This window comes from Serinus canaria, chromosome 20 (genome assembly GCF_022539315.1).
Source record: "Serinus canaria isolate serCan28SL12 chromosome 20, serCan2020, whole genome shotgun sequence".
NCBI lineage: Eukaryota > Metazoa > Chordata > Aves > Passeriformes > Fringillidae > Serinus > Serinus canaria.
The window spans coordinates 13,552,750-13,580,396 of record NC_066333.1 but is presented as its reverse complement, the minus strand read 5'-3'; the positions used below and the strand labels follow the sequence as shown (position 1 = coordinate 13,580,396).

General features: G+C 52.2%; 1 protein-coding gene across 6 annotated transcripts in view; it reads right to left on the bottom strand.

The window, feature by feature from the left end:
- NFATC2 (nuclear factor of activated T cells 2) overlaps nt 1-25,198 on the bottom strand; it is an 84,102-nt gene extending 58,904 nt beyond the window's left edge. The window contains exons 1-3 of one of the 6 annotated variants that reach the window (XM_050982169.1): nt 24,733-25,198; nt 9,618-10,644; nt 8,129-8,297 (exon numbers count right to left, since the gene is read on the bottom strand). In XM_050982169.1, the coding sequence (XP_050838126.1) occupies nt 8,129-8,297; nt 9,618-10,644; nt 24,733-24,796 (1,260 nt within the window). In that variant the 5' untranslated portion in view covers nt 24,797-25,198. Of the gene's footprint in view, nt 1-8,128; nt 8,298-9,617; nt 10,645-18,057; nt 18,423-24,732 lie in introns of those variants that run through there. The other 5 variants (XM_018917421.3, XM_030233262.2, XM_030233263.2 and 2 more) reach the window with 5 other exon arrangements.
- Nucleotides 25,199-27,647: the final 2,449 nt, after the last annotated feature.

The window sequence follows — 27,647 nt, the reverse complement described above, 5'->3', positions numbered from 1 at the left end:
AATTTTAAATGTACAGAATGAGTTCCCAAGACAAAACTGCTCATGGTTGTCCAGTAATGTGCATGCCTGTGGGTGTGTGCTGTATAAATGCATACAGACTTAAAGAAGAGAGGAATTGATTCCCTGTTCATATGGCACTGTCTGTATTATCTGCTGGCCCAGGGGCATAAAACACACAGTAAAAGGCCTCCTGATCCTCCACAGAACCAGATTTTAAATCAGTTGTTTGGTCAGTGGAAGAAAATTACTTCTTATTTTTGTAATTTGTGGTATTATGGCAATGCTGTGGGATGATGTAATTGTAAAATCAGAATAGCATTATAAAATGCAAATACAAAGAGAAAAAACATATGTAAAAGAGTCAAGTGTCCCCATTTAAAAGGGTTTATCCTTGAGCTAACTGATTGCACTTTCAGGGCTAATAGAGGTGATCATTTACCATAACCACTTCCATCTACCTTTCACTTGCTATGAACACAGCAGGATGACTTAAGAATAAAAAACCAGAGATGAACAGATCACAGAAACACTCCTGAAGATTTAAAATGAGAGTTTTACACTCATCTTCACCATCAATTTAGCACAGCTCTGGTCATGTCACACCAGCTCTCTCTTTACCAGCACCAGGGAACAGTGATGCTCCCCACGCCCAGCAGGGACAGAGTGTCTGCGCTGCTTTTGTGTAGAGAAAATTCTGTGAGCTAGAATGGATGAATCCATCAAAGCTATGCTTCAGAGATATGTCTCTTCTCTAAACTGAGCTGCTGAGGATTGCCACTGTCAATAAACACTCACCTCCACTACACCAGGCAGCTGCTTTAATATTTAACCAAAGTGCCGATCTTTTCTTTGGAGAAGCAAAGGAGGAATAAATTTGACTCTTAAACAAACTTTGAGAAGTGAAGATTTAAAATGCTTTTTAAGATACTAACTTTGAAATTCGTTTTTTCCTCCCTTAGAAACAACCAAGCTGCTCTAAAATCCCTGTGTTTCAGTGTTGTGCTCATCAGAGTTGCTCCCTCCAAGCCCTGTCAGGAGAGCACCAGCCCCACACCAAGGTGTGCCTTCACTCTTTTTCACTCTTCTTTCCATGAAGAAAACAAAATCATCTGGATTTCAGTTTCAAGAGAGCAAGGATCAAGAAAGATTTATGAATACAGAACTCTGGGAGGAAATATTTTTGTGTATTATAAGGTGACCTATTCACAATAAAACTCCCCCAAACTGTATACAGATCGAGTTGGAAAAAACCCAACTCCTTTGAGTCACATTTGCCACAAGGGGAAAGAGAAGCCAGACATGATGTGTACCTTTCCATACTCTATTTTGGGACTTTAAGATCCTATTTCTTTCACTTGAAGGATTTTTCTTAAACTTTGCTTTTGCCTAACTCTTACAATATTAACACAACCAGACATGGGCTTGTCTGTGACCTGAGGAAATGCAAAGCACTTTGGCAGATAAACAAATAACATCATTCCAAAAACAAGGAGACTTTTCTTGTTTGGTTTGCTGCTATGATTGGGTTTCTAAACAAAATGGAAATGTGTGGCACGATTAAAAGCACCATCTCACCTCTGCAGAAATCAAAGTCATTCTGCACTCCATCCACGGATCAATACCAGTCAAATCTGGGAAAGGGGGGGATTTGAGTGCCATTTGCAGAAGGCACCTGTGCAATTCTGCATGCAAAAATGAGCAGATGTGCCCTTAGCTGCTGAGTTTGTTCAGTTACACACCCAACACCACCCCGTGATGGCCCTGGCAGTGCAGCCATGGGGAGCACATATCAGGCACATGAAACACTTCTCCTGCCCTGTTCCAAACCTCAGGTCTCCTCACAAACTCAGACCCCAGCTCCAAATACACAGCACTTAAAGCCCGAGGTGTTAATTCCCTTCTAAACCATTCCCCACCCAGTGCAGAGATGACCCAAACCCTGCACCCAAGCAGCTGGCAGTGCCCCTGGCCTGGGGGATGTGAAACACAGGGTCACTGCTGTGCTGCACAAAGAGCAGAGCTCTGCATGGGTGAAGGCTGCAACACTGCTCAGTTGGGCTGAAATCAAGGGATACACTGACAGCAGAGTCAGAAAGCAAGGCAAATTCTTTAAGGATTCTGCAGGTGATCACCTGTAGATACAACATATCTATACAGGGGGAAATCAGTGCAATTTTGAAATTCAGATCTTTCAACCTGGGATATGCTTTCTTGAATTTAAATATTATTATAATTATGTAGAACTAGATTATTAGCAGGAAGAAGTGAGATTCATAGGAAAGAAATAAGATCACTTTTTTATTCTTACCCAGAAGCCAGGCCAGAGATGGGCAGTGATTTCACAGGTCCTGCAGAGGATGAGCAGCCAAAGCCCAGTGAGAAACCCGTGGTGCCCTGTGCCCTGCTGCAGGGAATGCTGACCCTGTCCTGCAAGCACCCCAAACTGGCACATCAGGCACCACTCAGCAGCTGCAGCACCTCAGTTCCCAGCAGCACTGCAAGCTTTGCCTTTTCACTGCTGGGCTGTGGAGCCAAATTTTCTTGGGGATTTCTGGTTTAGCCACTGCACATCAAAATGCTCCGTGCAGTGCTGGGCTTTGCAGATGAAAGCAGCAGCATCTGCAACTGGTACTGGTGTGTTTGAAGAGCCCCAGTAAGAGCCTGTGTGAGCCCAACTGCTCTAGAGAGTACAAGGGAGTCATTTATTTCCTATTCACCCCAACTGAGCTCTGCCTATCGGGCATTTAGGTCTTTCTCCCTGGGATGGACAAAGCTGCATCTTTAAAGCACCTTCCTGTCTAGACAACGCAAGCCGTGGCCAGGAAGAAAGAATAAACGTGGGGAATGGATTCTCAAGGCTTGGGGGTTTTATCTGCTCGAAAGCACTGGGCTCGCCGGGTCTCTGAGCTCAGGGTAAGCCGGGCTTTGGTCCGTGACTGTGGATCACCGGCTGTGTCCCCTGGGGGACATGCACCGGGGGTGTGCATGTGTGTGGCCAGCTCGGTGATTCACACTCATCCCAGCCGGCAGCGACAGGCGGGAAAACAGAGCCGGGCGAGCAGCGCTGAACGAGAAGCGAGCACAAAGCCGTGAGAAATCGCTTCCTCCCGCGGCTCCCTTCCTGCTGCCCTGCCGGAGATAAGCGGGGCCGCCCGGCCAGCGGGGCTGCGCTGCCCCCGGCCCGCCCGCCTCCTCCGCCCCGGCCGGAGCCGCAGCCCGCCAGCCAGCCCCGCACCGGCCCCACGGCTCCCTGAGCCTTCCAGACCCTCCCAGATGATGGTCTGGGCCAACAGTCCCGTTTCTGTCCCCTCTTCCTGCTGCAAGCGGCTCCAGCCTTGGATTTGGATGGTTAATCCCCATCGTTAATACCCGCTGACCACAATGATGTCAGGGATTTTTCTGGGGAGGTCTTTACTCAACAATACTCATGTCACTGCATTGTCTCAGGGAGAGTGGCATATCAATAACTGTCAGGAATTCAACAAAGACCTCGTCCAGCCACTGTATCATGTAGCAGCTCCTCTGCCTGCTTCACTTAGAGCTGACATTGAGCAACAAAGCCCAATATTCTCACATGGTTTTGTTCAATTTAATGTACTTGGGACACTGCAAAAGAACGCAAACCAGAAGGAAATCTTTGCCTTAGTTCCTTTTGCTCCCTACCAAAGCTGTCTAAAAAAGCCTCTGTACATAATCCTTTGAACATCTGATTCTGCTAAATTATTATGGTTTTGATACTCAGTTTTAAGTGTTCCTTATTTTGGTGACAGTTTAGTCAAAATTCCAAGGGCTGAATCTCACTTGCTCTGCTGTTCCTTACAGTAAATGACAACCAGACTCCCAGTGTCTTACTGGGATTTCTGCTTTCAGATCTAGTTAATATAATAATAATTAATGTCTCTGTCTGGGACAGAGACAGAGACAGCAGCTCTTGGAAGAAAGCAGTCAGGAGGGTTTGCTCTTGACTGACCCCACACCACAGTGTAAGCAAGTTGCTTCCTCTCTGGGCTCCAGTTTCCCTGCCCCTGTGAAGAGCTGCTCCTGTTTTCAGGATGCTTTGACTATCTCAGATCATTTTCCCTGAGCAACAGCAAGCAGGAGAGTCCTGTCCCCCCTTAACACCCTGAACCTGGTGAGCAGGACACCACACAGGAGACCTGGCTGGGAGCCCTCACCTGGCACGGGCACTTCCAACTGCACAGACAGCAGTCTTGAGAGAGCAAGGGAAGCCCACGAGCAGAGAGCTCTGGTGGGAGTTTAGAGGACACTGCCCATCCTGGGGTGAGATCTTTGCTGGGAAGTGCCCACATCTGAAATTCCAGTTTTGTTTTACAGCACACTTGATCCCCCATGGACAGTCCTGCAGTGAGAACCTACAGGAAATAACTCTGTCTTGCATCTGCCTCTTCCAGGAGTATTTCTAGCCCACAAAACCTGCACAGGCATCCCCTTCAAACCAGCTGGTACATGCTGCTTCCCCTCACCTCTGCCAAAACTCCTCTCCATCAAAAGCAATGTATTCTCAAGTAGGCTCAAAAGTTTCAGTGAGAGCTTTTCCTCCACTCAGAATTATAGCCATGCTTGCAGCATGGCACAGGGGCTGCTGACCTACCCTTACATTTGATGGCATATTGGTTCTGAAGAGAATTTCCCAGAGGCAGCTGAAATCTCTGGCTTGGCCACTGCACATCAATCCCTGCAGCAGCACGTGGAACAGCAGTAAATAAATCTAGGGCCCAGAGCTCAAAGCTCAAGAGGCCCCTACAAGGATCCCACTGTGCAAACAAGCCCTGTAGCCCTGCAGGTAAATCAGGTGCGAAAGGTGCAAGTGCTTTGTCACACCAAAACCTCTGCAAGAGCCAAACCCAGCTCCAGACCAGGCGAGTGGTGGCACAAGGATGCTGTGCAGCACCAGGCAGGTCCAGCACAGCCTGGCCTTGCCCTTCCCAGCACAGGGTCCTGGGGAAGGTGGGGAAAAGGATAAACTCAGCTGCTGGGATGTGCCCTGGGCAGCAAACCCCCCTGGGAGGGCTGACAGAGTTTCAGCAGCACAGCTCCAGCTCGGCCCCACGTGTGAGAGTGCGAATCACCCCATGAGCTGTGATTTGGTTTTGAGTTTCCATCAAAGGCTCTGGTTTCACTAACACACCAATGAATTAGCTGAATGTTGGAAGTCACATACAGTTAAAAGTCAGAGCCCCATGGGAAGCCCAGGCTAAGAAACAATGTCTCCTTTGACTGCGAAACCACAAGAAAACACAGACGGCAAAATTCAAATATAAAAGGAAAGTGGAACATACGTTTGTTATTGTAAAGCAGCTCCTGTGAGCTCCACTAACAACTCTGCCATTCCAGCTTCTTTTTAATAAGAAAAATAAAAAGAGGCAGTGAAAGTCACCACAATTTTTAGAGTTAAACCCAGGGGAACGTTGGGCTGGCTGTGCTGAACAGGAGCCCCTCTCTGTACAGCTTTCCTGCTCGGGAGAGGAGAAGCAAGGGGGAGCCAGGCACACAGGGGTGGAGGGGCTGGGGGTCCCTGTGCCTGCCCCTGCCCTCACCTGAGCACTGGGGTTTGGCAGGCCTGCTCTGCACTTGGATGTTGTACCAAGGTAAACAGCTGGGTCGTGGATTTAACCTCTGCCATTCCACTCCAGGGTTCTGTTTGCTCTGCCACATCTATCCCAGTCACATCCACAAGCTCTTTGCACAGGAGCAGCCACTGCCTTTCCCAATGGACAGGCTCTTGCCCAGCCTTGACTGGAGCAGCTGGGTACAAATAAGCAGCTTTGGGAAAAAAGAGCTGGGAACCAAATGTGCCTCTTCCTCCTCTGTGGTCTCAGTGACTGGGGAGACCTGCAGGATGGAAGGAGCAGGAAACTTCAGCTTTGTCCTGGCTACAAAGCATCTCCTGGCTATTCTCATCACCTTAACATCCAGGGGATATTCACATCCAACTCACACCCCTAAAACCTGAGCTCCCCTACAGTTAACACGACCTGTGGGCTCCTCCCAGGAGTGACTCAAACACCTGAGCTGGGAGCCTGTGCTCCTCCATGGGACTCTACACAGCCCTGAAATCAGACATGGGAACATTCCATGGCATGCAGGCCTTCTCCCCCTCCTCCTGGCACAGCCAATGTCCCACTCCACCTGGCCAGCCTCCCTGAGGCTTTGACCACCAGGCCCTTCTCCTGCCATGCTTGGAGTGCACCACGGCTGCAGAGCCTTGAGCACAAACTCGAGGCGTGACACGTGAAGAAGAGGAAGCAGCATCAGAAAGATAAACCACAAGATAAGGCTTGGAGGATATGAGATCTGCTGGTCTGTAGCTTCAGAGCACCCAAAAGAAGAAATCTGCATGCAAAACGCATTTTCCAAAAAATAAATATTGCAGGGCAGCACTGTGCTGCAAAAAGCAGCCAAGATCTCTTCTGCCAGCAGGGTCAGCTGGGTAATTAGTCATGTGGAGGGTTAATTGAAGGCTTTTTTTAAATCAGATTTGTTTCAAAAGAGATTCTATTTTAGAAAAATACTGTTTACATCTAACAAGAACACAAAAGTTAAACTTCACAAAGGGGAAAGAAAGAGAGGGGGAAAAAAAGTTCCCTTGAAGCCAAATAACTTCTGACATGAAAACTTTGGATTTTACTAGCCTCCCCCAGTCTGAGATGTCATAAAGCATACAGGTGCAACTATCTCATTACTTGGCATCCATATGAACCTGGTTATGTTCAAGTGAACAGAAATTCAACAAATACTTCCAGCTTTACGAGAAACCTTCAGAAAGAAACTGTCCATATTTTCCCCAGATGCAGGCCCAGCTGTGCAGAGGCACATCTGCTCAGGGAACTCAAGTGGACATTTGAATTTATAGTTTTAGATCCTGAAGCCTGATGGCAAATTATGATAAAACTAGCAATATTGGTTCCTGTCCTCAACAGAAAATATAAATGACTCTTTGATTGATACTGATTGCAGGAAGGAAACAAATTCTATTTCCCCATGTCACAAGAAACTCCTCCACTGCAATAAGGGCCCTGTTGATAGGAATACCTGGGGAGGGTAAGTGATACTGTAGTTGCAAGCAAACTGAGAAAGGAGCAAGTGCTGATTGGTATCATTCCTGCTTCTAGGCAGCTTCAAACACACCCCAGGAGGCTGTGAGCTTGTCAGACCCAAACCAAAAAGCCTGCATTACTGAGGTCTGGCAAATGGGACTGCTGTTTATTATTACCCTGCACCCTTTACTCAAATACCCAGGCCATACATGTAAGTCCAGTTCCATCAAAGCAAACAAATTCATTGATTTAACAATTTATGGCTTGATTTTAAAAGGGGGTGAGCCTGCAGGGGAATACTGAACATATGCTTGAAGTTAGGCACAAATCAACCCAGTGAAATTAGTGGTATTGATCACATGCTTGAAATTACACATAAATGTTAATGTTTTCCTGGTTCCTGCAAGCCCTGAGCGTGTCAGGAACATCTGTGGGATGCAGCCAACTTTGTTTAGTGAGGGCTGAGGCTGTGGCTGACCTGTTCAGCTTCCACACATCATTCCAGCACTCTCCCACTGACACAGCACAGCCCCGACCCCAGCCTGGCTTTGGCTTTCCTTCAGGAAACATGGGCTGAAAACAGGGGAAATGAGGGAAATGACTGATGTGCCCCCACTTGGCTACAGTGCAGCTACTCAGCCAGTATTTTATACCACCCTTTGAAAGGTGAAGGAAAAGCTGTTCACACTCCAAACAGAAGAAGGGTTCAGCTCATTCAGCTCTCAGGTCAGCAAAGGGACGAATTTGTTCTCTCCACCACTGGCAGCCTGAATGTTGCTCACTTGTTTCAGCAGTGACTTCCCAGGCACCTTATGACAGTCGTGACAGGGGATCACATGAGGTTTATGCAGCCCAGAAAAGGCAGCAAATGCATTGCCCACACTTCTGAGCTTTCAGAAGCCAATCCAAACCAACCCCTCCTGAAGTCCTCGACTTCACCACGGCTCAGCTCACACCCTTTAAGCGCATCCAAAAGCTCACAGGGTGCTCCTCTTCCAGGGACAGCCCCCAGCAAGCATTTCAGAGATGAACTTGCCCCCCCTTTTCCTCCAGGAGATCCCAGGCCTTACCTGGACCACGGGGTGTCCCCCGGTGGGAGCCTTGACGGCACCACGGCTGCCCTCGGTCTCGTAGTGCGCGCGGTGGTGGGGCTTGGGCTGCACCTCGATGCGCAGCTCGTAGGGGCCAGACTGGCTGCACAGGGGCCACTCCAGGGGAGGCAGGGACTGCACGGGCAAGCTGGGACACAGAGAGAGAGACACACCACCAGGGCAACTCCTGAGAACCTCATTTCTCAAAGCCTGGTCCCTCCTTCCTCCCACCTGCAACATTCAGGAGCCTGCTTGAAGGCCCATGAGATTCTGCAGAACTGCTCACACCTGACTGCAAGCTCTGCTGAGAAGACAATTTCTGTGGGCCCATCTCCTTGCAGAAGAGAGTCAGATATTTCTGTTTCTTAAACAGAAATATCTGTAGCAGTTACATTTTTTCAAAGACCCCCCCTCTTTTACCCAGCTTTTGTTTTTTCAAAGATCCCCCTCTTTTACCCAGCTTTTGTTTTTTCAAAGATCCCCCTCTTTTACCCAGCTTTTGCTGTGTGTCTCCAACTTGGATCAAGCATAGGTATTGTGAAATATCAACTCCATTTGCCACTACCTACCAGTTGTGTAAATTAACAGTTGTAAGATTTCCATAAATATTAAAATGCACATCAATAAAATGCTAAGTATTCTTACCTGGAACTAGTTTTCCTGTTATGAGAATACATAAGGGTTTATGACAGGAAATGAATACACTGCAATGTACAACTAAAGCTTGCACTGGATTTTAAACCACTCTCACTGTGAGTACAGGCTGCTCCAGGACCGGTCTGACAAGCCAAGGAAGTCACAGCCTGTGCTCTTTCACTCACAGTTTGTGTTCAGCAGGTCAGGAACACCCTGGGACAACCTCAGTGCCAGCAGGATGGCACTGACAAGGTGCCAGCAGGGACTGTGAGCAGAGTCACACCCTTGGCACCCTCGGTCCTGGCAGATGCCACAGAGCCAGCCAATGGAGGGCTGAGATTTGGGCTAAGGACAAGTGACAATTAACAACCAACACTAAGTCACCAGCGCTGACTGAATGCTCAGCCTGGCCTGGAGCAGTGAGCTCTGCTTGGAATCAGGCATTGCTTAAAGCATTTTCATCCTTGAAGGAAATTTGTAAGTGACTTTACAAAAGCAATCCCACCATTTTAAGAGCAGCAGGATGGCACCAGAGTGTTCAGCCTTTGTCAAAGGCTGTTTGCAATCTGCTATTTAGACAAATAATTTCAACTTTTGTAGTGCACTGTGCTATCAATGAACCTCTTCGGTGATGCTTCTTCAAAGCCCTGACTTTTTCATCTCAGAATCCTAATGGACCAGGCTCCCATCAACCAGTGCTGTCCCTGAGCACTCAGCTCTGGCCTGCAGCAGGACCTGCCCCAGAAGACACTCCCTAGGGATCCTCAGCTGTGACAGAGGACACCAAACCGTGAAAAACACGGAAAACACACCCACGGGGAGGATTACATACCTGCAGATTGGTATTGCAGGCACCAGCTGCTTCGGCCAGGATGGAGGAACCAACAGGATGGGTTCTGGGGCTGAGTTTCTCCTGTCCTCCTGCTCACAAGGCCCGTGGAAGTCGACAGTCTGAAAGACGTGACACTGAATGCTGTTTTTGTGGGAAGACATGGATGAAGGATCGGGGCTGGTTTTCCAGATCTTCGTGGGGACGCCACAGGAAGGATCCGTGGGAAGGCTGCTCATAGCATCCATGGCAAGGGGAGCGCTGGCCAGCTGCGTGTAAGTGACTGCAGAGGTGTCTTCTCTCGGGGGGAGGCGAGGAGAGGGCTGTGGAGAGGGGCTCCGTGAGTGCCGAGGAGAGGAGCAGGGCAGCTGGGCGCTGTAGAGCCCGGTGCAAGAGAACCTCCGCTTTGCACCGGGCGACGAGGACCTTGAGTTGGGACAGGGAGATGGTGAGTGGCGTCCCAAGCAGGCTTCCTCCGTGGTGCTTGTTCGTGGTGACATTATTGGAGAGGTTCTAGGAGAATAATGAGTATGGATGTTTTGAAACTGTGGACAAAGGTCATCACTAGGACCATTATTTGGTGAAACACATGGTGACGTGCAAGGAGATACATTTGTCTCTGAAATGAAACTTGCAGAGGAGCCGCTACTAGCTGGGCTCAGACACAGTGGTTCTCTGTAGCCCTCAAAGCCAGGGACAGGCAGGGTAACCCTCGGGCTAGTGGTGGCTGAGTTTGGCTGATGTTCTGCCAACAGAACATCTGTGTCTCTGCTGCGGAAGGGACCCCCCGAATGAATCAGTTCATGATATGGAGTTATTTCAATCCTAGGGCTCGGAGCAGAGGCCCCTGCAGCGTTGGCAGGGTGTGTAGGTGTTGGCCCTATGCTATCTGGCTGTCCATATCTGCCCATGGGGTCTGCAGGAAGGCTAGGAAAAGGCAGGGGGCATGGCTTGAGGCCACAGTCCAAGACATCATGAGCGTATGTAACTCCAGAGGGTGGGCTGTTGGTTTTATGTGGAGTCGGTTCTTCTGGAAAAAGAAGGGTCTCTTTAAGACTGTAAATATTGTTACAGAAGCTGAGCAATCACGGATTAAAAAATGCATATTTATAAACTGTTTGTGATCTGATATTAGCTTATTATTTAACTCTTTTTCACTGCAGTTAATGCCTGTGAGAAGTACTGGACTAAGAGCCAGGGAAGCTCAAGTGCTCAGGGCAGGTGCAGTATGGACAGAAGCACTGCAAACACCTCCAGCCAGGCTCCTGCTGCTGGAGCCTCACCTGAGGGTTCCCCTGGGCAGGTCAGCAGTGTGTCAGCCCCTCTGTCCACAGCCTCCTGCCAAGGACACCCCGGGTGCTGTGACTTCGGTCACGTTTTGCCAACCAGGAGCTGGACTGAGACCAGCACATCACAAAATCCCTTCCAAACAGGTCTACATAAAACCAAACGTTGAGGAACAGCTTTTGGAGAAGGGAGAAACACCTTCCTTACACAGCCAAACCCAGCCAGGAAAGGCTTCATGAACCAAAGCTGAGCTCAAACTCTTAAAGTGAAAAGTCAGTTCTGTGTGATGATTTGTTTGGCTCTGTATCATGACAGCAAGTTTGGTGACAAACTCATCTGAGTCAGAAACACATTCACAAATATTTGCTAGGGAAGAGAGAGAGGGAGAAAGAATCCAGCCCTGTGGTTAAGGGCAATCACATTCCAATTTCAGCCCAGGGAACATTTTCAGACAGGGATTTTAAAATACACAATAACAAGTAAGTGTTCAGTAGAACTCCCTTGCTGCTGGTACCAAAAATCCTCCATTTGCAGAGATTCCCATTTTGCAAACTCTGCCCAGGTTGCAGAGCACAGGGATGATTCCAGGGAACACAGAATTCCCACCAGCACTGCAGAGCCCAGCTCCAGTCTGGTCCCAGCACCCAAGGGTGTGCAATGGCAGTGGCATCCCAGAGAGAAGAACCATGGCAGGTATTCCCATGGACATCAGCTCCTGGAGCTGCCCCAGCCTGGGAGCTGAAGAATATTTGTCATCACACAAAAACATGCAAAACATTACCAGGATTTGTATATGTTTTAAGGATTTCAGTGTATCCAGCAGGAAATACCTGAAACAGCTCCACAGTTTGGGATTAATTCACCCAATCTGCTCGCTCTGGGCACAGATCAGTGCATGTCATAGGCAGAGGGTTTCATTTAAATATTTAAATTACTGTTCCAGCATTTTGTCTAACTCCTACATGACATTAGACAGCAATTCCCATGAGAAAATACTATACAGAAAGCCAGGCAGGAGCTGACTGTGCTTTCTGCAAAAGTAGCAGAAGTTCCCAGTGAAGCTTCTACATGCAGAGAGATTTTGACTTATTTTCAGCAGGCTTCTGTTCATTTTTAGGAACTGCTGAGCCTTTGTGTTCAGTGGGAAACCCCCAGAGCCGAGCAAACAAACCAACACACAGAATGGCTGGGACAGGAGGGGAGCTGCACAGGACAGTCCAGCTTGCACATTTCTTAAGGTTCCCTCTGGCTTTTAATCCCAGCACACAGCTGTTTTGGGGATAGGAAAACAGCAACGAGTCACCCAATTGTGAGCCAAACATATTTTTAGCGCTGTTGATTTCAAAGCTTTGGCATTCAGGAGCAGTGTGTCATCCCCATCACTCAGGTCTGACACATCAAGCCTCGAGATTCCCTTTGAACAGAACTCCTCATGTCTGCACAATGAGCAGAGAAACACACCCCCCAAAGCCTTTAAAGCATCGCTCTGGGGACAACCACCCCCATCCCAGCTGATGCCAGGGGGCAAAACCAGCCCCAGGCAGAGCCAGGTTGGATGCCAGGCTCGAGGCAGGATTTGTGCAGTGACCAGCAGGAGCAGAAACCTCTCCAGGTTGAACAGCTTCACTTCAAGGAACAGGTGAGCCTTTCAGCTCCCCATGCAGCACACCCACAGCTAAAGCTGCCCCCCATCCACACACCTTAAACTGAATTATCTGTGCCAGGTACAGACAACAGGTACAGATCCAAAACTCAGCCAGCAGCAAAGCCAGCGGGGGGAGGCTCATGTTGGATATGGGAAAAGCAAATGTATTTGTATGTACACGTGTCATTTTAAAAGTCTGCTGAATAAAAAACATACCCTTCATTCACAGTGACAGCCCACCGAAACCCAGGCTTCAGACAGCCCACATTTTCTCAGTTACCCCTGAAACACTGTGTCTCCAAGAGCACTTTCGCCCCGGCACTGCCCCTCCCGTGGGACCCACGTTGCAGGTGTGAATAACAACGTTCACACACACACACAGCAAGCCCCAGCCTGCCCCTGCCAGCGGGACACAGCCCCGGCCGAGCAAACACCCACAGCTCCCGTGCAGCAGCAATATTTACTTTCCCCGCATGGCAAGCTGTCAGTGCACGGGCCCGCGGGCACGGCTGCACACAAACCCTGCCCTCCCCGAGCCGCGGCCGTGCCGGGGAGAGGCTGAGCCCTGACTCATGCAGGAGCCCGGCTCGGGGCTGCGGGAGCTGCAGAGGCACAATGCAGTCACTGTCCCGGCCGCTCCTGCCCACGCCGCTGACGCCGCGGTCTGTCCCCATGGCAACGCCGGGGATGCTACAGCGGCTCTGACCTCACCGGGGAGGGATGCGGGGCACCGCGCTGAAGCAGCGACTGCTGCTCCCACAAATAAACGGCTCTTCCATGGAAATCGGCTGGAATTCTGCTTGTTGCTTCAGCAGGAGGGGACTGGCTGCTCCGCTCCAGCCAGCTCGGCTGAGGTCAGGAATCTGCTCGAGGAAAGGGCAGGGCAGAGCCAACAGCCCCTGGAGAGGAGCATCACCAGCAGCAGCTGCTTCTGTGAACAGTGTCAAGCCCTGCCTTTGTGAGGGGCAGAGGATGCTGGCCAGCAGCTCAGCTGCCTTCCCTCTGCCCTTGCAGATGCCAGCAGGGACACAGAGCCCAGGACACAGCAATGGCTCCAGGCAGATGGCCCCAGCACCACTCAAACTTCTCCCTGAGCTGCCAAGGTGAGCTTGGGTAGGGCAGCAGCAGCTCAGGGCAGCAAACCTCACACTGCTGGCCCTCTGCCACACTGGGATGGCAGGGAACAGCCCTGCCACCCTCCAGCTGGGCTCCCCAGGGAGGGAGAGTCCTTTCAGAGAACAGGTACGGGATGGATCAGCCCAGCAAAGGTGCTTTCCATGGACTGAAGAGACTCAGAGATCCAGCTTTGCTTCCAAGGCCGTGCCACCATCCAGAGTTCATCCATTTCTGCATACTGCATCCCAGAACACCGACTGCAATACTCCAGCTAAGGACTGTCCTCTCCACTGCTGTTCTGATGGATATCTCACAGGCAGCTCCTCAGCACGGGCAGCTCCAGCACTTCTCCCCTCGCTGCACTCCAGCATTTCCCAGCCTGAGGTTTCACTGCTGATTCACCCTCTGATTCAGTACCAAAAGATCCTTCTGCTTTCACAGGGGGTTAAAAGAAAGCGAGTCTCACACCCAGGCAGCACGGGCACCTCCTCATGCTCTCAGTCAGCTTTGCTGTCAGCCTGTGTCACTCAGCTCCTCTTCCTAGAGCAGTCTGGCCTAAGCCCTCTGGGATCCCACCCAAACTGCCCACAAGCTGCCAGCTCTCACTGCCCCTTTTTCCCACAGGTCTCACCCCCCTGACTGTCTCTCACCAGAGCACAGAATGAAGCAGGGGTCTAGATGCTCCTGTACTGCAAATAACCACCAAAGGACTCCTCTGGCCAGGCCCAGGAAGGGTGCAGGCAGCTCCACCAGCCCTGGAGAAGCCAGGCAGGCTCCCCAGGGGGAGACCCTCAGGAACCCAGGGAGAGTTGAACCACAGGTGAAGGAGATCAAGGGATTTCTGTTCCAAAGGACTTGACCCTTGATTTACCAAACTCCCTTTCACACATCTCTGAACAGCAGAAAGGAAAAGGAAAAGGCTCCCGAGGCTCCCTGTGGCCAGGGCCACAGCAGTGTGAGCACACATGGCTTGGGCAGGGCCACCCTGCACTGGTCTGAAACAAGGCAGTGCCTTCAAAGCCAGCCACTCAGCCAAATGTGACAATTAGCATGAAATGAGGGAATAAAGGCCCACCCAGCAGCTGCATGCCATGCTGGGTTTATCCAAACCATCCTCTAGGAAAAGCTAAAGATAGCCCTGTGCAGGCCAGGGGCACAAGCTGGGTTCTGACCTCACATCCGCTGGCTGCAGCTCCCGGGATTTAACTGGAGTCCCTCATTTGCATAAGGAAAAGAGTCGATTTTCTTTTTTTAATTAACTTGCTTATTGTCATTTGAAGGGGCCAGTCCAGAGCTTCTTTGCATTTTTCAAAAGCTGAGATGTCTCTTATTTACACTAACTGCTTGGAAGCTCCAAGTGAGAGCTGGTTTCCTGAGTGAAATCTGGAATTCTCTGGTAGATGTGCAGATTTGTTTCTTTATGGCAGTGCTGAACACTGCCTCCTGTGTTCCTGAGCCAGCCCCAGGACCCAACTGCATGCACTTTCAGTTTTTTTTTTCCTTTTAATAGCTTTGCATCTGGGAGAAGAAAAAAGAGGAACGAGGCAAATTATTCAGGGCTTGACACCTACAAGACGTGGCAATGTCCCTGGGAGCCTGTCTACATACAAACAAGCATTTGGAGGAATATTAATATTTATGGATGCTCCCTGCTTCCCCTCCCTACACTCCATACACATAGACCTTGTAGATCCATAGCACCAGAGGCAGTCTCAGAGTCTAACGAGCTACAGCAAGGGCCTGAGCCTCCAAAAAATACTCCTTCCCATCTGCATTCTTACCTGCTGTCAGGGCAGGGCTTCATCTGGAATCTTATTTAAACACAGGCTTTGTTTGGATTTGCAGAACACCCCTCAGAGCATCAGCTCCCAGAGGGGTTGACCTCAAGCATTAAAAATGATGTGGCAGCTTTACCTCTCAGCAGATCATCCCCCAGTGAGCCCAGCAAACCTGAGGGGAGCTGCTGGAGCAGAGCACTGTCTGCAGCTCAGCATTTTGTCTCTCAGCAGCCAACAACAGGTGTGAGGGAAGAGCACACCCAGCAGTTATCAGAACTCACTCCTCTGGGAGCCTTATTGTAGGAGCCCATTTGGAAATGCTCATTAACTCACCTGGCATGTTTGGAACGAGCTAAAATTTGGGCTGTCACTGATACCACTCCCAACACCTGCACAGGAACTCTGCAGGGAATGTATCTCACACTTTTGTGCTCAAAGGACACAGAAAGCATCCTCAATGGCCAGATGAAATCACAGCTTCCACCAGAAAGCAGTGGATGCCTTGCCCACACTCCCCAAATCCTGTTCACCTCGGCAGGCCCCTGAGTTCAGCAGATGTTTCTTTGCAAATCCTGAGAAGATTGCTAATTAAAGTCTGGCAAGTAAAGGTAAAAAGCACTCTCTACAGCACTGCTGCTTTTGGAAATGGCTGGCTTCAAGAGGAACATCTAATATTAACAATATTGACTGCAGGATTTCTGTTGACCCTTCTTTTCCCTGTTGTTTTACATCAGCCCATGTTCCTGTTGGTCCAGGCACACACAAGCACTACTGAAGGCCAGATACTTTCAGGAAGGATATTTCTGGCATCCCCATGACAACAAGTTGTGATATAGGTCCTACTTTTAAAACACAGCTTTGGATGGATACTGCCAAATTCCAACCTTTCAAAAAACTGTTAATCAGGAACAAACATTCACTCCAATTCATTCCTAGAGCTCAAAATTTACATTCTTCCGTATATTTCAAATTGAAAGAATCCCTTTTAGCATGTTTATAGATTTGTTATTTCAGGACTTGTCATGAGCAGTGGGTGGAGCAGCCCAGGCTAGGAGGACTCCAAATGCAGGAACCAGACTGAAGAGCTGGGACCCACTCGTTTGGTTTTGGTTCCACTTTGAATCCTGCTCTGCACAGGACTTGTTTGCCCAAGTGCAGTTCAGATGAGGCCAGCACTGCACATGAACAATGAGCATCAGTTACCAGCAGCATGTGGACAAAGCCCTTGCTCAGAAATTGACCATTTTCTGCTCTCATGTAAACATGCTTTAATCTTTTGTACATTAAAGCTTGCGGACGTATCCCGGATTGCTTACAGACTGGAGCTGCTGCCTTTTCAAAGCCAGGGAGAATGTTCTCCAGATTACAATGCTCATATATATGGTTGGGATCTTTTTTTTGTTTTAATGCTAATGATTTCCATCTTTGGAACAAAATTATTACTAATTATGGTTTCCAGTCATTCAAAAGTGAAGAAAAAGCAGGCTCAAGAAGGAAGTTACTTCTACAACAAGAACACACTGCTCTGCACTTATGTGGTTTCAAGATTAAACTTTCTACCCCCACCTACGTATGATTATATTCTGTAGAACTTCCCACTTAAGGCTTCACAGCAGCACTATCTACTGTCAAGATGTGAACACACCATCATCCGAAGCTTTCACTGACATTCAGTGTATTTTCATTAAAACCATTACCCCTCCCCATCGTGGATTTATTGCAGCTTATTTTGATCTACATGAAACCTTGAAAGAAAATTCAGCTTTGTCTACCTGATGGCATGAACCATCCCCAGTCAGTGCACATCTGTACACTTAAACCAGGACAGAGAGAATAAAAGTCAGCAATAACTCTCCATTTATCTGATGACACCACGACTCGGGCCTCAAAGGTCTCCTCCTTCAGAGGAACACAACATCTCTGAGATGCCCCAGGGAAACACCAGCTCTCCACGGAGCAGAATCCAAACCAATGTATCTTAGAGACAATATCCCAACAAATCATTCCTCTGGGTCCTCTCTTTTGGCTTTGTCTGGTTTTCACAAATCTACATTTTATGGGAAGTATCCCTGTTTAGTACCATCAACAGACAGGATTACCATTTAGAAAGTCAGGGAACACTTATCACTGCACTTTATAAAGTATCAGAGTATAAGCCCAGAAAAGCAGAACAGTCTGCAAACCTTTCCTTTTCCCTCAATATTAACATAAGCTGGCGCTGTTTGTCCCCAGGCTGGAGCCATCGCTGCGGGCGGCTCGGGCTCAGGGCGGGCAGCAGCTCCGAGGGCTGCACGCCCCAGCGCTCCGGCTGCCCGGGCGCTGCCTGGGCACCATGCGGGACAGCGAGAGCCCGGCCGGGCTGTGCCCAGCGCCTCCGCTGCCCTGCAGCAGCGCTCACTGCCGGCTGCACGGCACGGCGACAGCGGCGATGTCCCCGGCCGGCCCGGCACTGCATCCCGGCACACTCCGAGCCGCCGGGCTCCATCCCGGCACACTCCGAGCCGCCGGGCTCCAGCGGCCCCGGGCAGGCACCTGCCGGGCCAGCAGCCCCCGCCTGCCGGGCCGGCCCCGAGGAGCTGCCGGGGGCTCCGCCGCGCCCGGGCGGCCCCTCACCAACCTTCGATCGGCTTGTAGTCGTAGTCGTCGTCAAAGAGGATGGAGAAGTCGAGCTCCTCCTGCGGGCTGTCCGGCCGGGCCGGGCCGGGGCCGTGCCCGGGGCCCCCCTCGTGCGGGCCGGGGTCAGGGCCGGGCCCGGGCCCGGGGCCCGCGGCGCTCATGGCGGCCCGGGAGCGGGGCTGCCCCGAGAGCCGCGACCCGGCGGAGCCTCCGGCAGCGAGAGCCGGGCGGTCACAGCGGGGAAACGGAGGGAACAGCGCGAAAACACCAAGAAATGCCCTGGCTGAGGAGGCTGCGGCGGGCGCGCTGCCCCGACGGCGGGTGCGGGCGGCGAGCCCCGGCTGGCACGGCCCGGCCCGGCCCGGCTCGGCTCGGCTCGGCACGGCACGGCACGGCACGGCACGGCACGGCACGGCACGGCACGGCACGGCACGGGCGGCAGCGGGGCAGCTTCCTGCTCCTCGCAGCCACCTGCGCCGGGGCCGCCCCCGGGGAGGAGCCGGCACCGGCCCGGCAGCACCGCACGGGCCCCGCGCCGGCAGCAGCGGGGATCGCGGGCCTGCCCCGGCCCGGGGGCTCCAGAAACGGGACCCTTTGGCCGAGCATCTCCGCCCTGGTGCCCCACGTTCGGCGGGACCGGCTGTCTGCCCGCGGCCCCCGCCGCTCCGGCAGCGCGGCCGTGCCCCTGCCTGCCCAAGGCTTCGCGCATCCCGCGCCATGTGCTCCGCTTGCAGAGCTGGCTGTGAGCGCAGGACAGCCTCTCCTAGCTGGAGCACCTCTAGAGACACCGAGCCCACCGTGCACAAGGGCTCTGTTCTCCTCCTGCCTCGCTCACAAGCAGCGTTTCAGAGGATGGGCGCTCGCCGCGTTCCCTGCTGACCACAGCCGGGTGCTGCCAGCTTCCCCAGGTCCCCCAGGCACCTCCACCACATTGACTGCATTCATCCCCTCTGCCCTGGCCCTGCACAGGGTGCTGGCCGCTGCCCCACGACAGCCTCCTGCCCCTGGGAGGGCTGCTACAACCAGCAGTGGCTTCACTCGTGGGTGACTGGGGACCCTGGTTTGTGTGCTCAGAGCATCTGCTCAGAGGGCTTACCTGTTTGTGTGGTGCCCTTTATGAGTTGGCTGTCATCAGGTCTGTGAGTTTGAAAAATGCTCCTAGTCTGTAGACAGGGCAGGAAGGCAAAGGCAGAGGGACCAAGATCATTAAAAAAGTATTTTGGTGTTTACTTCAGCTTGTTTTTATTTGCTAAGCCTGTCAGCACGGCGGCATTAACTGCAAGACAAATCTTTAAGTTACATTACCTGTCTAAGGACACAAAGTCTGATTTAAAGCACACATGAACCAGAATCTCTGCAGTTGAGTTTATAACCTACTGCCTTTCTCATTAATGTGTCCAACCAAGCAATGACAGATCATTCTCATCACACCCTTTTGCTCCATCCTGTGCTCGTCCAGAGGACAAGAACTCAGACTTTCCCTGCAGTTTGCAGTCAGGTTCTTCACTGAGTTTTGAGGAAGCCCAGGACTGGCTGGTCCCTCTGCAGCTCCTGGGTGGCAGCAGGGGCACCTCTGCATGGGCAGAACCACCACCCAGTGCTGGGGCTGAAAGGGCACTCAGGGAGCAGCCAGACCTGCAGGGAGGCTGCATCAGGCCAGGTGGGCAGCACTCCCACCAGAGTCAGGCCCTGTGGCATTAATTTGTTACTGGAAGGTGCAGGGGATAGGGAAAAGTGCCTGTCAGAAAGGGCAGGTGAGCCTGCAGACAGAATGTTCTGAGGTATTCACAGACACTGCCAGCCCTTTGGGGAACCTGTGCTGCTCTCTCTGAGAGCCTGGTTTGTCTGAATTGTTTAAACATCTATTAAATTGGATTGTTTGTGTCTGTTGTCCAGTGATCCTTACCGTTTGCTGAGCACTGGCCTCTTATCATAGCCTCTTCTATTTAAAATTCATTAGAAAAACAAAATATACTTGCTGATCTTGGCTCAGCACTAGAGAGAGCTGTCATCCTCACAGCTGACACCACACGGGGCACGACTGGAGAGCATCAATTGGATTAGCCTCAGAAAGAAATGACACAAAAACATTGGGCTTTTCAAGTGAGATGCAGGAGATTGGCAGGAGGGCGTGGGGAGACGACCCTGGCTTCTGCTAAAGCTCTATCCCATCCTTTACTTCCCATTAGGCATGTGAAGCTTCAAACTTATCCTCAGCTATGCTCGGATTAGTAATAGTCCACAAATGGAAAATGTACCTTTTGCTTTCCAAGAGGAGCGTGTCATGCGAGAGTCTCGCTGCTGACACACAGCATCATCAGTCCTGCCTCTGCCCAGGAACCAGGGTGACAGGACAGCAATGAGAAAAGTGCTAGAGAAACGTAGGAATTAGCTCAGCTTAGAGGATTCAAGGATTTTTGCCCAGCAGAGAACTTGACAGATGTCAGGGAGCAAGAGGCACCGAGCTGTGGTGCAGTGTGTCCCTGCTGCTCCCCCCAGCAGGGCACACCAGGACACCAGCCCATATGGTCACTGCTCAGAACCTGCAGGAACAGTTTCCACATGCTCTGAGAGCACAGAGATGGGAGTTGGAACGCTCTGTGGGCTGGGTTTGCACCTACCTGTGTGTTATTTCGAGCAGAAACGTTACAAATGCACAAAATACAGATCTGGCCTAAATGTTAGAGGGGCATGAAGCCGTTGGTAGGTGCAGGCAGCTGCAGAATCCAGCCCAAGTGACAGCTGTCATTTTTGGAGCTGAGTGGAGTTTAGTTTAGACCCAAAACAGGCTCTTGATCCCACAGTGAAAATAAAACAGTATGGATTAAGTTTTAGCTGTTAATAACTACATAACTGACAAATACTGCCCACAGTCTGTCATTGATAATTAGTGGTGAAGGAAAGGCAGGGAAGCTCCTAGACTTAAATAGACTGTGGGCTCTTCAGGTCAGCATATACACTCAGAAACATCAAAGAAAAAACCCAAACAACGTGACACACACTTCCCAAAGCTTGATTTTCACTGGGGCTGGAGTGAAAGGCTGGAGTGCAGTGCTCAAAGAGCAGAAATACTGCTTGGTTTTCCTAAATCTCAATCTTTTTCACATCAGAGCCTTCCTTTCCCCAAGGATCCCCCCTGCATTTCTCCTGTGTCCAGGGTCATGGAGACTGGTCCCAGCTCTGCTCGGGCTCTCAGCACCAACCCTGAGATCCAGGAGTCAGCATTAGCTCTGGGGTTTTTCTATAAAGCTTTTTCATGAGCCAAAAAGGTGTTTGAAGGACTGAAGCAAAGCCTGTCCTTGGCAGCATTAACAAAAATTGCAGCCACGTATGCTTGCAGCAGGCTCCACACAGAGCAGGGCTGGAAATCACTGTGCTGCCATTTCAGGGAACTGCAGCATGGAAGCAGTCCTGTTCCACATACTTGGATCCGTGCTGCCCTTTGGCAGGGCTGCCCCTCAATAAAACTTCAGAAAAATGTGAATACTGGACTACCTCGGTACTGGGGGACGGGGAATCCAAAAACAAAGCTCCAAAGAGCACTCCCAGTGTAATACTGACAGGGAGTTAGAGAGTACTTCACCTATTTCTCAGAGTTTAAATGCACTGCCAATGTAACTTCTCATTTACTATTTTCAGTTTCTACTTGTACTGCCCCACTGCATTCCCTGCACCAATAACTTCACTAATGCAAGGGAGCAGAGGATGCTCTGAGGTGAAGAAATTTTATTTGATCCCAGAAATATCTGTGTTAATTATTATTTGTCCCATGATACATAATTTAATCTGGATCTCTAATACTGCAATGCCTTCACATTAAACTTTTTAAAAGAAAAAGAGGTAGAAAAGAGTGGATTAAGAAAGCTGCATGTCTATTTAGCTGCTAAAACCCAAAGAAAATATGAGTCAATGCTGTCTTAAAAATCTAAGTGTTCTAATGGTGTATGTGGCAGGCATTAGAAATTTAACAGGCAACTAAAACTTGCACATGGACTTAATCCAAACTCTTTAAAATGAGCTCAGCCTGTGAGTGACTGGTTGCTGGGTCTGGAGAGTGGGGAGTGTTATTAGAGAAAAAAAAAGGAGGGAGAGAGAAGGGAGAAATATCTGGTAGTTCCTTTCAGAGGCACACACACTACTTTTCAATTTTGGGGTCAGCTTGAGTCAGAGATATTACCCCCCAATTTCAAGCTTAAAGTGGTTTGGCAAGAAAGGACAATGGAAAAATTGCTCATATCTCCACGTTCCCATTAAGTTCTGAAGTCTGCTGGGCAAACCAAAGGAATGCACATATCATAGTTTTTTTAAAAAAAATAGATTAGACCAGTAGTGGAAAAGAAGTTCTAGGATATTATTATCCTTGGCTATTTTTTAAAAAATGAGTGATGAAATTTCACTTAGAATATCTACTGGCATATTATAAAAGAGTGCTCCAGTTCTGACAGGGTCCCATCTGTGAATGTGATTCCTGCCCTGCACAAAAGACTCTGGAATCATTTTCTGGCTGTAGCTGGTGTCCCACAGGACAGGCTGGTGGAGAGAAAGGTCAAGTGACAGAGAATTCACAGCCGTGGGACCCCAGGGTGACACAGGGACCCAGGGGCACCTGGGCAAGGTCTCTGCCTTGGCTGAAGCCCAGCTCAGGGAGAAAAGCCACCAAAGCAGCTTTTTGCTGGCAGGGTGTTTGTGCAGAGCCCTCATTCCTCATCCTGAGCCTGCTCCAATCATAAAAGGGGATAAGGGCTTAAAATTATTCACACATCATCATTTACACACCCTGCATTAGTAAGACTCTAACACTTTGTTGTGGGTGCAGGAATCCTCCCAGAGGCAGGGACTGATCCCAAAAATGCCATTTATTATTAACCCCTTGCAGGTTCATGCTGCTTTTCCCTTTTGGAAATATTGGGAGCAGCCTTGTGACACAGAGGCAAGTCGGGGGCAGGGACTGCTCCAGTCACTCCTGCATCACTGACAGGAGCAAGCATTAGGCAAAAATACATTCTGGGCCCCAGGAGCACGTTCTTCCTGGAGCATCTCAAGGCTCTCTGTGCAACTGATTGCACTGCTCCACTGGCTGCTGTGGTCTCAGCTGTTCGATCTGGAAATAAAAAACAACTTAGTGCTTTCCAGTCTGGCTGTGACTGCAGGGCCCTGGGGAAAGCAGCGCTGCCCAGCACTGCCAGGGGTTGTGGTGCTGCCCCCGGCGCTGCCCTGTGCTCTGACGCTGCTGTCCTGCAGCAGGTGAGGTCCCTGACAGGAGCACGAATTCTCCTCGTTCTCTTTGCTGCTCTGCAGCAAAATAACTTCCACGGGCTGTTGTGAGAGTGACTAAGAGCAGCTGGAGCGCTCAGGAGACAGGGAGTTATGTCTGGAGAAAGCCGAGGAGACACGAGGCAGGGCAATGGCCTGATCCTAAGGCGGTATAAAGCCACTCAAGAGTCTTTCCATTGGCTTGTCCGAGAATCGGAGCTCTCGGATGATCCCCTTTGGGTGTAGGTGTTAACGACTGTGTTTTGGCAGGTGCCCGGGGAGCTCGCTCCGGCAGGAGAAAACAAACAGCCGCTACTAAGGGCCCTCAAAGGCGGCCGTGCCGCGCTCGCCCCGTCCCCCGCAGCCCGCTCAGCCTCCGCGCCTCTGACTCAGCTCCGAGCGGCGCTGCCAGCGCGGGCGGGGGAATCGAGAATCGAGGATGGAGCGGCCCGTGGAAGAGCCCTTCCCTTGTGCACCTCCTGCCCCTCCTGCCCCCTTTCCCCGCAGCGGCAGCGCTGTCACAGCCGAGCCCACCCGCCCGGCGGGCTCCGCGCTCCGAGAGCCCGGGGGAGCGCCCGGGCTCGCTGCTCCTCGGCTGCCGTGCGGGACGGGGCTGCGGGCGGCCAGGGCTCCCCCCGCCCCGAGCATCCTCCGCCGGAGCCGGAGCCCCCGCCCGGCACTGCCCGGCGAGGTGCCCCGTGCCCCGCTCCGTGCGAGTCCGAGCCCCTCCGCCTCCGCACGCCCGGCCCTGCCCGGCCCGGCCCGCAGCCCGGCGGGGCAGCACGGAGGATGCCCGAGGGAGCCGCAGCATCCCCGAAGGCTGCCCCGTCCCCGGGCGGCGGGACAGCCGCGCTGCGGAGCGCCCGGTGGCTCGGGCCGGGGCTGACAGCGGGGCAGGCTCCTCCTCTCGCCGCGCTCAACTCTTAACTCTTGCCGCCTCCTTAACCCCGCACACCGCCCCCAGCCCCGACCCCGGCCCGGCCCGGCCGCGCCCCCGCCCCGCCGGCACCGGCCCCGCCGGGACCCTCGCGCACCCCCGGGCCCGCGGCCGCCGAGCCCCGGGCCGGCCGCGCTGCCGCCGCCTCCGCCGGGCCCGGGGCAGCGCCCCCAGCCCCCAGCCCCCGGGCCGGGCAGGCGGCGCAAGGGTTAAGCGGCCGGGTTAGTCAGCGAGACTCCTGGGGTGATGGCTTGGAAGAGGAGAGTCCCTCTGGCTGGAGTTTAAAGGAGGCTGCTCCAGACGGATTTGTATCGCCGTGGCGGATCGCTTCAAAGCAAACCAAACCTAAAGGCAGCCCAGTCCCTTCCCCGAGGGCCCTTCTGGCCGCGAACCCCTCCTGCCCACCCGCCTGCCCGCGGGCCGGAGCCGCGGGACGGACCGAGCGACACACACACAGCCCCCGGACACGCAGCACTCACACCCTACCTTGATCCATAGACCTCATGATGTGGTGGTAGTGTACCAGCCTGCAGGCAGTTTCTCGCTGCATCAGGAATTAAAAAAAAAAAAAAAATCTATAGCAGAAAAAGAAAAAAAATTAAAAAAAAAAGGAAAAAAAAAATCTCCTTTAGACCATCTTCAACCAGTGCCGCCCGGACAGAGGGAACCCCTCTTGCTCGCCTCCTCAGTAAGTGTTTGGAGGTGCAAAGAGGGATCCGAACTGAGCTGAGCGTGTTCCTGAAGTGAAGTCAGTTCTCTGCTCTGAGATGAGGGTTACTAGAGAGGGAAAGGCCACTTCCTTCCCTGCTCCGAGTGTTTATAGTCTTTGAATGCTGTAAAATAACGGGATTCCCTCACTGTTTCCTCCTGTTTATCCCAGTGCCATGGAAACCCCTGGATCGGCTCCATCTCCCAAACTGAGGGCTTTCCTGCAACTTCACACTCAGGAATCCATGACGTCTCCCAGCTCCGGGCCAAGGCAGCTCTGCGGCTTTCTCAGTCTGCAGCACAAGCACTTAATTGTTGAGCAGAAAGTTAGAGAGCGAGTAAGAAAGAAATATGGATGATGTTAAAAATCCCAGAGTGTGCTTTTTAAACAAAACTTGCAGGAACTGCAAAGCCTTTCAAAGCAACGGGGCTTCTGTGCAGAAGTTTTCCTTCTTCCCAGCAGAGACAAACTCAGGCTGCTGCTGCTTTTACCTTTGAATAAATCATTCAGAAAAGCGAAGCCCCCAGCTTATATTTATGTCTTTTAAATTCAGCAGCACTCTATTAATACCCATCTTGTTACTGGCACAGGTTTTGGCTTCTAATTACCACTGGCTCAATTCTTCATACAAAGACGAAAAGAAAAATTAGGACTCGGTGAATTTGTTTAGTGGCGTTGCACAGACCTCTCTCTGTTCCTATTTTTAGATCAATTTAGGAGAGGAGCAACCCCATGGATTTCCACTGATACACGTGGAGCTTAGCAAGAACGAAATAGCCAAGGAAGCCTCCGAAACCAAGACAACCCGTGTGTGTTTACATGTCCGATGTATAAACAGGAAAATAAAGCAAAAGAAAACAGGAAAATAAAGCCGGGGATGTCATGAACTGCGGCGGTCTCTCAATGTATGGTTTTCACTGCTGAGCGAGGAGCATCTGCCCCTCTCTGCGCCGCTGGGCTCGGTATCTCCGTGCGACTGCACTTGCCCAGAGTTCATTCCAGCAGGGATGCAGAGGTCACACATATAAACGATCCTCCGGGGAGGGGGGCAGCTCTGCCGCCCCTCGGGGAGAGCGGCCGGGGTCAGCCGGAGCCCCGGTGAGTCACGGCAGCCGGGCTTGGCCGGGTGAGCGCGGAGGGCTGCCTGGCACCGGCCCCGCATTTCCATTTTTCACTCCCTCGCTCCCCAAATCGACTCGAAGGAGGTATCGCAATCAAACTTTCTGCTGCTCGCGTTTGTTGTCCTGCAGGCTAGCAACTGCAGGCAGCCCAGGGAAACTCAGCGCACCTCACTTTCCTATCCTTTGTCATCTTTGGACACGTCGGGGCGGAAATCCCTTCTCCGGCCCCGCGGGCCCGCTATGCAACCGGCCTCCCCCGGGGAGCGGGGCAGCCCCGACCCGGGGACCCCGCCGGCCACAGCTCCCCCCGAGCCCCGCAGCGGGACCCCTCCACCCCCCGGGTCATCCCGGGAGCCTTTTCCTCCCCGGCCGCAGGGCTGAGTCGCTCTCCCGTGAGGATGCTCCTGCTTGAGCCCTGGCACGGCGGGGCAGGGCCGAAAGGTTGCACCAGACCCTCAGGCTCGTACCTGGAGGCTTTTCCCTTCACAGCCCTCTCCGCCAGCAGCTTCGAACCACGGGCGAGGTCCTGCAGAGCCCCAGCGCTGCTCGGCAGGCGGACCCGGCACAGGTATCACACCTGAGCTACCCCCACCCCCACAAAGATGGCACACCTGACACCCCCGCACTCCAGCACAGGTGGCACACCTGAGACCCCCGCACCTCCCAGCACAGGTGGCACATCTGACACCTCTGCATCCCCCCCCAGCACAGGTGACACACCTGACACCTATGCATCCCCCAGCACAGGTGACACACCTGAGACCCTCGCATCCCCCAGCACAGGTGGCACACCTGAGACCCTCGCATCCCCCAGCACAGGTGGCACACCTGAGACCCCCGCATCCCCCAGCACAGGTGGCACACCTGAGACCCCCGCATCCCCCAGCACAGGTGGCACACCTGACACCCCCGCATCCCCCAGCACAGGTGGCACACCTGAGACCCTCGCATCCCCCAGCACAGGTGGCACACCTGAGCTCCCCCGGCTCTGAGCGCATCCACCACCGGCAGCAGCACAGTCGGAATCACCAGATCCCTGTTTGGGAACAGTTAAAGGAAACCGAGCTTTCCCAAAGCTGCTGCTTTGCGTGGAGAGCAAAACGAATTTAATTAAATACTAGTCGGGAGAAATAAGTAATTAGCGCAGGCTCCAGCCTCGCTGCGCTCTGAGCAGCGGCCCCAGCACCCCCGGTTAGAAGTGCCCTGGGGAGCGCAGGGGGCAGTGGGGACGGGGCTTGGGGCGATGGGCGCGCTGAGGCAGAGCCGGGAAGGGGCAAACTGGGGGCGAGCAGGATGAGGGGGGCACAAGCCGGGGGCACCTGGCCAGGGGGATCCCGGAGCGAGCGAGCGGATTTTGGGCCACCCCGACGGAAAGCTCGGCCTGGAGCCTCCCACGCGGAGCTGCCGCGGGGGAGCGGCCCCGGCCCGCGGCTCCGGGCACGCAGGTTGGCTGCCCTAGGCTGCACCGTTTAAAAATACAATGTCTTTCTTTTAATAGCCCGGTTTGATCGGCTCCCGCTAGTTCACATGACAGGCTTTTCCTAAAATATCTTCTTCCACTAAGTTTTTTC